This window comes from Cyrtonyx montezumae, unplaced genomic scaffold (assembly GCF_038088225.1).
Source record: "Cyrtonyx montezumae isolate F1298 unplaced genomic scaffold, pur_monq_1.0 scaffold_25, whole genome shotgun sequence".
NCBI lineage: Eukaryota > Metazoa > Chordata > Aves > Galliformes > Odontophoridae > Cyrtonyx > Cyrtonyx montezumae.
In genome coordinates, this window is record NW_027071992.1 from 1,060,001 (window position 1) to 1,074,325 (window position 14,325).

Here is a 14,325-nt window from a genome sequence, read left to right on the forward strand (position 1 = left end):
CTTTACCCACTTAGGGCTTCATCTTAAAACCTTTCTTTGATGGAGAATTCACATCTTGCCACTCCATGGACTGCCATTTGGACTCTGTTTCTTAGTGCCAACGTCCCAACATTGGTGATGATGCAATCCAGGAAACTCACTTTCATCTCATACTGGTTCAGTAGGCCCTGACAAACTTGCATATGCATTTCTTTTCCTGTGTGAGCATTCATGAGACCCACCTGGTGCAAACTTCGCAATATTCCAGTGTTGCCACCACCATTTCCCACACATCGAAGCTGATGCTCAGCTCTGTACACAGTCCCCTGGTCATAATCTGCCAAATCATATCATAAGTTGATAGAGACCATCTTCATTTCTGTGACAGCTGTCCATGGCCATCTGGAATATGGCTTGTCTTTCATGTTGCTGTCGCCACTGCTGAAACACACCACCCACTGCCTCACTGTGCTCTTATCCAGTGCATGATCACCAGAAACATTCAGCAAGACTACATGAATGTCAATGGGTGTCATTTTTTCCACATGGAGGAATTCAATTCCAAACCTTTGTTTCATTCACACTTTCATGTCAGATGCCACTTTGTCACATGGCAACAAAACATCATGGAATGTTGGTGGGAAGGTTCAGCCTCTACTGGCAAACCACCAACATCTGTCTCTGATATCATGGTCCACCACCATAAAATAGGAGGCATTACTTTCAGAGCTGCCGATGTATTAATCCTAAGTCTTAGAGTTACTCTGAGATAGTCTTTGGGAAGTGGCTAGGGAAGCCTTTTCACTCCAGTTTTAGTCGATAAGTCTATACATTGTTTAAGCATTCAAAGTCCAACATGGATCTGCTCCTTTTATTCCCTATCTGCATTTCGTATGTATAAAGAGAGCAAGTCAAACATTCCTCTTATCTAATGTAAATTCTTTGGGAAATCTGCAGTAAGAAGTACAGGAAGTATAGGATCATCCCATCACAAGGTTCTTCATCCCATCTTCCCTCAAAATTCCAAAAACTCAATGACTATGCCTATAAAAAAACTCTCTTAATTTAGCCCCTCTTTAGGGCATGGAGAGGAGATGAATAAAATCCAGTCTCTAACTTCCTTAATTTCAGGTATTCACAGTCTTCCCCCCTGTTCCAAGAACTACAGCCCTACAGCCTTCAAAATATTACCATGAACATCACAGCTTCTTAAAGCTCACCTAAAAGCATACACATTCACTGCAGTTAATCCTGTGAAAGTTACTAAAGAGAGGATATAAGAAAGAAGGGGGCAGACTCTTTAACAGAGCCTGTTGTGGAAGGACAAGGGAAATGGTTTCCAACTAAAAGAGGAAAGAATTAGATTGGATATATGAAGTTTTTTACGATAAGGGTAGTGAGTCACTGGTACAGAGAACTGATGGATGACCCATCCCTGGAGACACACAAAGTCAGGCTGGGTCAGGCTCTCAGCAACCTGATCTAGCTGTAGGTGTACCTGTTCATTGCAGGGGAGATGGATGACCTTTGAATGTTCCTCCCAACTCAAATGATTCTATGATAAACAGAAGAGATAGAACTACCTTCATGTCAGAGCCTGAGACCATGATAAGATTGTTACTCTGTCAATGACATAACCACTTTAAAACACAACTTTTCCCTTCACATGGATCTAGTCATGTTAAAAAATGATTACTTAGGTTACATAAGTGATTTCTATTTCTACTCTATCATCATCCACTAGAAATGATAAAAAAGCAATTTTGATTTTATGATTTTTTGGATCTCCTTCCCTCTCAATTGATTTTCAGCTTTGGAAATATCTGCCTTCTGGCCATAAAGCTTTTTCTTTGCAATTCAATCTTTATCTTAAAGTTTCAAGATAAGGTCTCAGATTTTAAGATACTTTAATGATTTTAAGAAGTTAACACAATCACTGCTAGTAAGTTATTTAAAAGTTATACAGAAGAGACTGTCACCAGCTAAGTGAACAGAATAGTAAATATTACAGTTGGATCAGATGTTATAAAAAAAAGTACATGAAAAGGAAGTTTAATTTTATGTATATTTTACATTTTACATGTCCTATTCTTCTTTCTGGCAAATTTTACAGTTCAATGGAACATCAGAAAGTATGAGAGAGCTTTTGGTTAGAGACAACTGGCATATAATCCAGATATCAACTAATGACTGGAATTTTCCTTTAGTATTTCTGCTTTTAAAATAAATCTACTACCAAAAAATTCTCAATTTTTTTCTCTCCTTGCACACTTTAAAATAATTAATAAATGTAAAAACTGGCAAATTGCATGCTACTAATATTAGGTGATTTTCATGCTTCAAGTCTCCATTTCAACCTACAGACTGTCACATAAATTTTCAGTGAAGACTTCCACATATTCAGTTTAGATCTACTCATAATAATCTTGTTTTCCTTAGTTATCTACTGGACCCCGAGCAGAAGTCCATGACCCCAGAAATAGCAAAGAAATAACCCAAAGTAAAAGCATTTCACCACATTCTCCAGGAAGAAACATAAGATCTAATTAGACTGGACCTTGGCAGCAGTGGTATCCAGTACTTAACAATTAGGGAGAGAATATAAAATCTAAATTGGCATTTTTTGTGGTGTACCTGCCTCCAAAAATCAAGTTAAAGACTTCATAACACTGAAGAACAAGCCTAAACAACCAGTGTTTAACAGATGATAGTTCAGTTCCTGGCTATGGCTGCTGCCCTCTTAAAATCCTCAACACATTTGATTTTCACATAACTTAATCAATTCCAGAATTGTCACATTCTGTATTAAAAAAAAATAATAAAAGCTAAGTAGATGAGAGAACCTTAGAACCCAGAGAAAAAAGAAGAAAAAGTAATTCCTTAACTACCTTCTTCATACTAATACGATTTACTTCCTCACTCTTCCCCTTTTACTCTCCATTCCTGAAGCCAAAAAGCAAAGTAAACACAAGATGGTTCAAGACAGTCAAACAACTGACCACTGCTCAACAGAGATCTGTTCCCTGACCCCAGCATATGTCCCTGCCAACACTAATGCTCAAACAACTATCTCCTTGAGCCAAATTCAGCTCACCAAACCAGGAAATTAACAAAGTAAGAAAATAACCTGACAGTTTTTCCCCCGCATTAAGAAAATTGAGCAAGCTCAGCAAAAGATTTGAGACTAACGTCAGAGACCAGAGAAGTGGTGAAGGCAAGGCCCAGAATGAGACCTTCAAATTTACAGTGACAATGACTTCCCAGGAGGCTACAATCCTAACCTATGCAGGGCGTAGATTTGCAGGAGACTGTTCCAACTTCTGGCTTCTACTGAAAAAGCCTCAGATTCCTCTCCTTTCCCATTTCCCAAAAATACAAGCGTTCCTACCTTGTTCCTTATATGTCACCTCTGGCATTCCCATCTGGAGGAGCAAGCAGAGCTACCCCTCAGACCAGTGAGTCATAGGAAGAACACAGAATTTTATCTTAAGTTAGACAAACGAAAATGAAATACGCACAATGGACAACGCAGCAGGAGGCTTTCTTTAATCTTTTATCTCCTGTTAGACACAAGTTTTTTTACGTAATGAAATTAAAAACATCTGTACTATGTGGATGAGAACTTCCCACTTTTCTGAGACACATTAACAGGTAGAAAATAATAATGGAATTCCAAGTAAAAATGGTAAAATAAAAACAGTGCAAGCACACATTACTACTCTTGGTATGCTTCCCCCATCTCCACTGATACCCACTGATATCAAGTGCAGCCATCAGGAGCAGGGAAGTGATCATCCCTCTGTACTCAGCACTGATGAGGTTGCTACTGTGCTCAGTTTTGGGCCCTTCACTGCAAGATACGGAGGCCTTGGAGCACGTTCAGAGAACAGCAACACATAGTGAGGAGTCTGGAGCACAAGTCTAATGAGGAGCACCTGAGGGAACAGGGACTATTTAGTCTGGAGAAGAGAAGGCTCAGGGGAGATCTTACCACTCTCTACAAGTACTTGAAGGGAGGCTGTGGCAAGCTGGGGGTCAGCTTCTTCTTCAATGTAACTAGTGATAAAACTAGAGGAAGTGTCCTCAAGTTGCAGCAGGGGAGATTCTGGGAGGTGTTCAAGAAACATTCAGATGTTGTACTGAGGGACATGGTTCAGTGCAAAGTACTGGGGATAGGTGAATAGTTGGACTGGATGATCTCAGAGATCTTTTCCAATCTCGACAATTCTATGATTCTACAATCTCTTCAAAACTAATGTTAACATTAACCTTAGTGTATAAGCACATATACTAAGTACATAGAAAACTCAAAGCTGACAAAATGTATTGAGTAGGTAATGAAATACCTATGCTGAAAATCCTACCTAAAAATCAAAAGTGATGTAACTGCACAGAGTATTGGGTTTTTTTGTAGTTGTTAGTTACAGCATAACTAACCGTGTATTAACATTGTGCACATTTACAGCACAAGTAATTCAATATTTGCAGTAACACTGGTGCTGTACAGTTCGAGGTATCAGGTCCCAGATCTGCTTATCACTATATATAAACCACATTCTTGGTTTCAAAGAAGCTATGTAAGCTCACCTGCATTACAGATCTAGGCCTAGGGGAAAAAGTCAAGGAAGAAAGGTGGAAAGAAATACAATAGTTAACACAGGTAACACCGACTGCCGTAGGTTCCAACTTCGGCCAGATCTATGTTTATGCATTAATTTTCTTCATGCTGTGAAAATCATCAAAAAAGATGACTCTGAGTAAAATTGTGATATAACCACAAACAAGTATATAAGTCATTTTACCCTTCCTGCATCTGTAACTTACAGACCTGAGTCACTATGACATTTTCAGGTTAACATTGCAAGCTTGGCATTTGTCAGAAATTGTTACTGAGAAGATAATGAAAATCAGTTACAGTGCATTTTAGAAGTCAGAAAATCGTTTTGGTTTAAAAATAACATCCTTTTAACATTCTATAGCATCTTTTTATTAGATTAAAAGACACAATATTCATTTTTTACTTAAAATTTTAGATATCCCTCTATCTCCAGGGTTTTTGACTTTTTCCCAAACTGTTGCCAGCTGTTTTCCTGATCTCACAGTACAAAATCCTGCAAACATTTTATTTATCAAATCTTTCCATAGCAACAGCTGATGCTGATTTTTTCCTTTAATAACAAATTCTGCTTGACTAAGGTGTTACTGAATACCAGCAGCCTAAGGCAACACACAGCAGGGAAGATATAGAAATGAATTCAGTGAAGGCAGCCAGGGTGAAAGTTAACTTGTGTTCTCCTCAAAAAAAGCAGATAATGCTGGCTGGGGCAATGGATTAGCTGAAGTAAGTACTGCTAGAAGCAACTTGGTTAGAAGCAAAGAAGGGAAGGGGAACTGCACCTGCAAAAGAACTGAATCTCTGACAGCCTGAAGAGAATACTTGTAGAGAAGTAGAAAGTTTATCAACTCATCCTGAAGAGATTCTGGAGAAGTAAAAATTCTGGGAGCAAGGCACAGAACAGAATGCAACAGAATCTGAGGATTTTAAGTGTAAAGGAATCCCAGAACTTCACTTCTAGACACAGAATAATAATAAATGGGGCCTCTAGTGGGGCAACAAACAACTACCACACCACCATAACTCTACCAATCCCTGTTAGATCTGAAAAGCAAAATGGAAGCGTTACAGGGCTGATCAAAGCTGAACTAAAGTCATACTGTGTCTCTAGTCAGTTCACAATGGATTAGGAGAAACACCAATACAGTTTAAGGAAAATAGGATGGGTCTCCTGATCCTGAATAAGATCTCCACTTATCCATTGTAAGGAATTTAATAATATTTAAAGTCAAGCCATTTATATTAGGGATTGCTAGTGCAGCTATAACATCTTCTATATATCAAGCATTACCATATAATTGTTTTTTTGTTTTTATTTCTCCCTCGGAGATCTGATTCAGCACACAAAATTAATACTTCTGACCTTTAAAGGCCATTTAGTACAATTCCCCTACAATGAACAGAGACACCTACAGCTAAATCAGGTTGCTAAAAAGCTGGTCCAGCATCCTCTTGATCTCCAGGGACGAGGCCTCCACCAGTTCTCTGAGTAACCTGTTCTAGTGCTTCACCACCCTTATTGTAAAAAAAGCCTTCTCCTTCAAAAAAAAAAAAAAAAAAAGCCTTTTCCAATCTAAATCTCTCTTCTTTTAATTTGAAACCATTTCCCCTTGTCCTACCACAACAGACCCTGCAAAAGAGCCTGTCCTCTTTTTTCTATAGCCCCTGTTCTTAGGTTTTCCCAAAGCCTTCTCTTCTGCAGGCTGACCAGCCCCAGTTCTTCCAGCTTGTCCTCATAGGAGAGGTGTTTCATCCCTCAGATAACTTTTGTAGCCCTTCTTGGTATGTGCTCCAAACAGGTTCACATCTCTCCTGTACTGATGACTCCGTATTTGGGTGCAGTATTCTAGGTGAGGTCCCACCAGCACAGAGTACTCCTGCTCTCACCCTGTTGGCCATGCTTCTTCCGATGCAGCCTGGGATACAGTTGACTTTCTAGGTTTGTGAGTGCACACTGCAGGCTCATCTCCAGCTTCTCATCAGCCAAGTCCTTTTTGGTAGGACTGTGCTCCATCCTTACATTCCCTAGCTTGTAATGATAGCAAGGTTGGCTTGACCCAGGTGTTTTTGGTTTTTTCTTTTTTTTTTCTTTTCAGAAGAAAAAATGGAGGAAGAAGTATGAAGAACTCAATCTCTCAGAAGTCTAGGCATTACTAATTTAAATTTTCCCCAAAAGCAACCAAAGTCTATGTTTACTCAGAAAGGTAAAACAAATGAAATAAAGATCATTTTTGAAAAGAATCTATGCAATTTTCACAAGAGAAAAAAATAAGCAAAAATAGTGTTCTTCTCACAGCTGTTTAAAGAAAGAAATATAATTTTTTTTTTAATTTATGTGTATGTTGTTTGGTAGTCCTGAAATTTAAAAGAAAGCATACATTTAAAAACACACAAAAATAGAAATCCTAAAAAAAAAAAAAATTAGCAGTGCTTCTGGAGAATAGAATCAGATTGTAGTTACCCTTAAATTATTTGAGCTGTATGTTAACAGATGTTAAGTCAGACAGTACTATGTAAATGCAGTTGCAGTGTTTTAATCTAGTTCACACAGAGAAGTTTTTACACAGGACAGAAAGTAATTCCTGAAGACTGTAGCAGTCTTCAAATGCATGGCCAGCTCAAGACTTTCTGTATGATGCCAGGAGTGCTACAGGAGGTATTTGAACCATATCTAAGTAGCTCTGGACTAACAAATCTGTCCAGAAGTGGACCCAATTTATAGGGTGTACTGTTAAAACTCCAGGATGGAGCTGGTGACAACCCCAGACACCAGCTGCAACAACCTTTCTCAAAGTGCATGAGCATTATTTAATTTGGAAACAGAGTCAGCATGTATGCAACACTGCACACAGTGCACTGACTCTCCTGAATTCCTGTGCTCTTGGATAAGCAGTGTAAACACATGAAATAGCTTTATCATGCTGACTCAGAATAGCTGAGCCGCTCTGCAGATCATTCCCCTATACCCACGTAATACAGGATATCCCAGCCCCTTCCATCAGTCAAGTGAATCGGCAGTTGCTACACAAAATCTTCTAATTATAATGAGAATAAAGAAAGGAGACACAAGTTTCTTAAAAATTTATAAGAGTCAGAACTGGTGCCCACGACTAATGTGAAACAAGCACAGAAGCAGTCACAATTTGTGTGGTATACAGAACATGGAAGAAATGTGAGATCTTCACCAGAGGTAGCGTAGTCCCTGGTAACCAAGAAAATTAACTATTTTTGTTCTTGAGTTAGCAAGAGTCACCATGCAGCAACAAATATTTACATTCTCTGCAATGTTTGCACGTGACCTGTACAAAATGTATCCTGAGCTCAGCAGTAAAATAATTTAAACTTTTAAAAGTTTAGATTTATGTTTACAAAAGAAATCAACTGTATTGTGTAACTTTCAGAACTTTCTTTATTAACCATGACAGTGTAACTTAGAATGATGATATTTTACAAAGAGAAAAAGCAGTATCAATACCATTGCTACAGGCAAAAAAAGCAACCTTAGGACGATTCCATAGTTTCAGAAAGGTGGTTTTAAAAAGGGCTGCTTCACAAAAATCAATACACTTTCCCCATAGGTTCATGATGTAAAATTCTATAATCAAGGCTTGTAGATTTGTAATTATGGTATGTCAGCCACATTTAAACAAGAGTGTTAAAAGATTGTTAAAGTTAAACTAACACAATTGCAATGTGAATTGTCTTAGTCTCATTCTAATCTACTGGTGTCACTTCCATTTAACCAGATGGAAACTATGGGCAAATATCAGTGCTATTTTCACATGCCCCAACTTACTTTGTTCACAGTAGTTTTTAAAACCCTTGCTGATCTGAAATGAGTATAAGATTTATTTATTTATTTTAAGATCAATTCATTTACTCCAAAGCAAGTTTCTGAGCTTGGATTACTGAGAGTAAGACTATTTTGAAGTGATTAAACAAGTACTTCTTCCTAAGACATAAATAACAAATACAACAAATATTCACACTCCTCACATCTACTTATCTGAATGCTGGCTAATTAAAGTATGCAACCACCTGGCTATTAATTTTGGCTGAAAATGCAAGCAATTCTACCCATTTAAAGTTCCCTTCATTAATACGTAACAAGGAAGAAACACAAAGGTAAGTAAATTATCCAGAACTACAACAGAAAAGTCTCTTGAGAAGGATACACAAAGAGATACACAGATTAAAAAAAATCTCACATTAAACAGCTCCTTTATACTTAAAAAAAAAGTGATGAGTTAGGTAACTCATAGGAAAAGAATGAGCTACAGCAATTGATTAAAAACAGATAAACAAAATGTCAAGAAAATTCAGAACATCCTAGTGGTTCTTGACCCTTAACTATTTTGATATACTTGTATAGTCTGAGCTCTAAATGTGCTTGAAAAAACAGCTTCACAGACTAAATTCAGTGCAGAAACTCAGAAAAATACAAGGGAAATTAACTGAAGTATTAAGTCAGTTGTTTTTGGTATGTTTATTAGTACTCTATGTGTCCTCTCAAACATTATGAATAAATACCTATATAGAATCTCTAGTTCTGAATGAGGGGAAAATATGAATGTTCCTAAATTTACTCAAGTCACATGTACAGAAGGTGTAGTATGGAGTACTGAACAAAGCTTCTAGTCTGAGGAGAGGTGGAGTGGGACAGAACCATCCCTCTTCCTGCACCTGTGTGCAACTGCTGCAGAAGTGAGCAGCTGCTGCTGTCACTAAGAACTATGAAAACCAAGCTATAAACAGTCCACGTCTCATGTGCTCAGACTATACAATAAAAGTACAGTTTCTATGGATGCATCAAACTAACTTAAGGTCTAACGTGCTTAATCACAGTACTATTCTGCTGGAAACAGAAGTGGAATTTTAAAAAAGATTTGCAGGGTTACCAAGAAGAAAACAAGAAATTTAACTTTAAGCCTGCGCACATGGGCTCTAATGAGCCTTGAAAAATTGTTACCTTTCCTTATAGTAGGCCAGCTACTGCAGACTGTCTATAGATCTGGGTACTGTTACCAAACAAAACTCAAACTGAGAGTACTTCCTTATTCACACAGCAAAAAGCAAATCTTAATCCTGTTGACTGTACTTGAATTCATCACACATTTTGCATACAACTGTGTGGCAATCTTGTCCTAGCAGGCCACATCCTTCAAAATAACATTTTTCTTTAAGTCTTTTCAGCATATCAACACCCTGAAATACACAAATGTGTGACCCTCAAAGGAGGAAGCTGTGACACAGCAGCTCAGCTGTAGGTTGGTATAAGACCAGGCCCAAAGTTAAGTCTTCTCCTGTCACAACTGGCAATACTTCCACTTCAGACGACTACCCACCTACAAAGTGTCCCTAAACTGTCCCTATACTTTCATGCTGTAACTTATTAAACATTTTGTTATCATTACTCTTAAGCGGCCAAAGAATTTGTATCAGCTAACAAAGTAGTTTTCAGGAATAGTTAGGCTTTGCCTGGGCTTGTCTTGGCCAGCCAAGAGTCTTCTTCTAACTGTTTAACAATAATTCTGACCAGGTTCCACTTCATGCTTTTGCTCAGTTTCATATAATTAAGTAGCATGACATTACTGTATTGGCTTTCTTTCACTAAAAGTGTATTTTAGTAAGAATGAGCTGTTTCTAATTTTGAACAAACAAAACAAAAAAGCACAGAAGATCAAATAAGAGCAGGATGATAGCAGAGCCCCTGAAAACAGAGGCACAAAAAGGTATGGAAATACCCAAGAACAGCGAACAGTTTGACTACAGTCAAGCAGTGATCAAAGGAATGCAGTCCAGAGAGGTGAGTAAAACTCATTCTAAGGTAACAAAGAACCATTTTCCAACATACACTGAACATATCATGTACAGAAAATTCAAATAAAAGGTGGAGAAAAAAAAGTATATTATTTATAATTGTAACTGGACTAATAATAGCAACTTCAGCAGCTTACTTTGTAACTCAGATGCAACAATACTGTAATAGTATTAAAACAAAAATCCATGGATTTCCATGGATTAAGTCAACAAAGGGAAGAGCTACACTAAACAAAATAATGGAAAAGAACATGCTAAGCATACCTGACTGTAGTACTTGACTCCACACCCAAATCATATTAAATGTCAGAAATCAAAACATATCGGGACATGTGGTAAGAGAAAGGAAAAGAGCCTGAAGGAGAACAGGGAGGTTAGAGACGCAAAGCTGTGTTCCTCTTCCTCCACCAGGATAGGGACACCTCTGTGTCTCTTACCTCTTTTGGTAAGCACTGTGCCACCCTGCTGGTGGAAGAAGACTCGGGCTGGTACACATCTTGCTGGCACTCGCATGCATTACTGCTACTGCAGCTCATAATTTATCAGTGGCAGCCCGTAACATGTTACACTGGTTGCTTCAATATCTCACCCATTGTTTTGAAACGTTTGAATCTGCCCCACAACAGACCCTCTGTGACACACTACTCTGTTCTAATCAGCTCTCTCAGACTCACTGAAACTGCAGAAGCAGAGAAATTTAAACTGAGAAGTGTAAACTTATCTCAGATCTAGAAGCACTGAGGACAATGGCATACAGACACCAAGCTAGCTCCATGTACTGTTATCTTTCCTGCATGATTGCACTGGGACCATAGGACTGTTTTCAGGCCCAAAGTGGCATAGCCAAATGGCAAGTATTCAACATGCTAGTATACAGGCCTGCACCAGTTCTGACTAGGCCTTGTTACCTGGTGCACACCTCCTGTTTTGTAGTCTACAGCCTTGAAGGAAAATCTTGTTCAGGTAGCTTTTGTGATACTATATGAAGTAATGGTCATCTGAAAAGCTATTAGGTATTATCATGTAGTTCTTTCAGTTAAACTATCAAGCAGCAGCAACAAGCTACTACAGGAACTTCTACAAACTACTTGACATTTCTTGTTCACACTTCCATATTTCATTTTTTAAGAGTTAAATGTTATTTGAAAAGAAAGATTACCTTTTTAGGGCTTTTGCTTACTGTGTCTCTTTGAAATGAGGTGTTAAAGGCTTACAGCTGGCGCTGACAAAAAGGGACTCTGCCTTTAGTGCTGGTCCATTAGGTCTGCTGTTTGTTCACTATTTATTAACTTCTCACTCCTTAAGACTTTGCTTTAAGTTAACAAATAATTTCATTTGCCTGAATAAGAAAAAAAAGTAAAACACAATCATCATTTCTTTTCCAAAGCCCATTTCCCAAGTCAGGGATGTATTGTCATTCTGTTAAGGCACAACACTGGTAAAGAAAGTCACCTTGCTCTCTGGAGAACACACTTCATTCATTTCACAGTGGGTGGTTCTTGATTATTCAAGTTGAGTTTCTTAATAAAAGATGCCTGTTGTCGGAAATAATAAGCTGGAGAATACTTCCACATTGTAATTTAGCAAATAATCTTACCACAGTAGTTAATAACCTAAGCATTTTAGAGGCTGCACTTTTGAGATTATGAGAAAGAGTGGTCTCTCACCAGGTCATAAAAGGCAAAGCTAGAAGAGATATTCTTGACTTGGAAAAGGCTGCCCAGTGAGACTGTGAATACCCCCTCCCTGGAAACATGGATGGATGGGACTCTGAGCAGCCTGGTCTTAAGGGAGGTGTCCCTGCTATCGCAGGGGTGCTGGAACTAGATGATCTTAAAGGTCCCTTCCAACTCAAACCATCAGATCATTCTGTGTTTTATCAGATACATCAGCTCCCTCAGAAGACACCAATAAATTACTCTTTTGACTAAATGAAAGAACACAAAAAAATAGCCTTAGCACTTGTAGCTTTTACACACTTCAGACCACCCCGCCGATGAAACACAGACACAGAACGCCACTCACTTAAATATGGGAAGAAGCATTTACAATGTTGCTGTCCAGCCAGGCCAGTAAGCATAACCCAGGTCACAGAAGGAACTCCAAGCAAAAAGCATCCGCCCAATCATTTCATCAGACTGCACTAAAAATTCCTGGCTGAAAAACAGCATGAGTCCATGATCTGCACACCCTGCACAGTGACGGGAAATCGGGTATTGGAACCACAACATGAGATTCTTGTTTACAGCAGCACTTGAGACCTGCTCTGCATTTTGAGACCAGGAACTCAAACATAAAAAGCCTTTGTACATGTTAGTACATGTCACTTTGCTAGCGCTTAAGTGCAGTCCTCCCAACCGATAAGGTGTTAGAAAGCATGCCTACTTTACACTTAAGCTTTTACAAACTGAAATAAGTTATAATACACAGATGATTGCATGAGACCATACTACTCGACATCCTGATTTGGCACGCATTGCAACTCCTGTCCACTCCTGAGCCAGTGCAGATTCAGCACGCCCTAACGCCTGCGAGCAAATATTTTACACCAAAGGCTATTCCTGATGATCATAACAAGAAGGATTCACACGGATAACCTACACGCTTCTTAGAGGTGCTAAGAGCCGATAAAACCGAGAGGCGGGTACCGAATCCACAACCAACTTGGCAGCGTGGACTACCGACCGACGAGTATTTCAGCGTTCGCTCGGTAGAGCAGCCCAGGCCGGCTGCATCCCGACGAGTCCTGCAAGGCCGCTCGGACCCCGGCAGGGCAGTGTGACTGCCCCCGGCGCTCCAATCGCTCAAGAGCCGGAACAAAAACCCCGCAGCCGTGGCGGCGGCGGCGGAGGAGGAGGAGGAAGGCCTCTTCCCGAGGCAGGAGAAGCCGGCAGCCGCTGAGCAACTTGCGCCGCAGCCTCAGCCGCCCCCGCGCGAGATGAACAGCGCCGGAGGAGCGGGCACGGCCGCGAGCCGGGCCCAGCGGCGCCCGCAGCCTCCGTGCACTCACCGCTTCACGACGCCGCTTTTGATCTTGATCTGCCTCAGGCGGGGGTCGGCCATGGCGGGGCCCTACGGTGCAGAGGCGGAGGGCGCGGTGGGAACGGCGGAGGCCCGTGACTGAGCAACACGGCCGCCCGCATGCGCCGAACGACGGGGGCCAGCCAGGGCGGCGGGGAGGAGAGACGGGCCGAGGGGAGGCGGTGCTCCGCGGTGCCGCTCCCCCAACCCCGAAGTCCATCCCTACGGCGGCTGGGGCTTCTGGGGGTATGGAAGCGCTGGTGAGGTCTGTTCCCCACTGCCATCCTTAAAGCAGGGCGGGATGAAGAAGATTTTTCAGCCCTGAAACGACTTAAAACGCCCTGGTGTTGTTGCTCAACGGTGGTTGAAGGGCTTTTTTTCCTTTGTGCTTGTGTTTAGTTGATGGTAAGGCTCACCAGGTGGGCCAGCACCCAGCATGGCTTCGGCTAAGCTCTTTAATGTCTTTACCGGCGACCTAGATAATGGGTTTGAGCACATCCTCAGCAAGTTTCCCGGTGACACCAAGCTGAATGGTGCAGCTTACACCACAGAAGGGAAAGATGCCATCCAGAAGGGCCTGGACAGGCTTGAAAAGCAGGTCCACATGGACCAAATGAGGTTCAACAAGGCTAAGTGCAAGCTGCTGCATGTCATGGCAAGCCCAGATAGGAGTACAGACTGGGAGAAGAACTCACTGGGAGCAACCTTGTGGAGAGGGACACAGGGGTTCTGATGAACAGAAATGTTGGCACAAGCCAGCAGTGTGCTCTTATAGTCCTGAAGACCAGCAGTATCCTTCATTGTGCAACAAGAGGGGTGGCCAGCAGCGAGAGGGAGATCGTCCCCCTCTATTCTGCTCTTGTGAAGCCCCATATGGAGCATCCAGGTCT

The 14,325-nt window shown here is 40.6% G+C and overlaps 1 protein-coding gene across 1 annotated transcript in view; it reads right to left on the minus strand.

Annotated features, from left to right (window-relative positions):
- Window positions 1-13,574, minus strand: part of TBCA (tubulin folding cofactor A) — a 31,132-nt gene extending 17,558 nt beyond the window's left edge. The window contains exon 1 of the mRNA XM_065739839.1: window positions 13,425-13,574. Within this exon, the coding sequence (XP_065595911.1) occupies window positions 13,425-13,477 (53 nt within the window). The 5' untranslated portion in view covers window positions 13,478-13,574. The remainder of the gene's footprint in view (window positions 1-13,424) is intronic.
- Window positions 13,575-14,325: the final 751 nt, after the last annotated feature.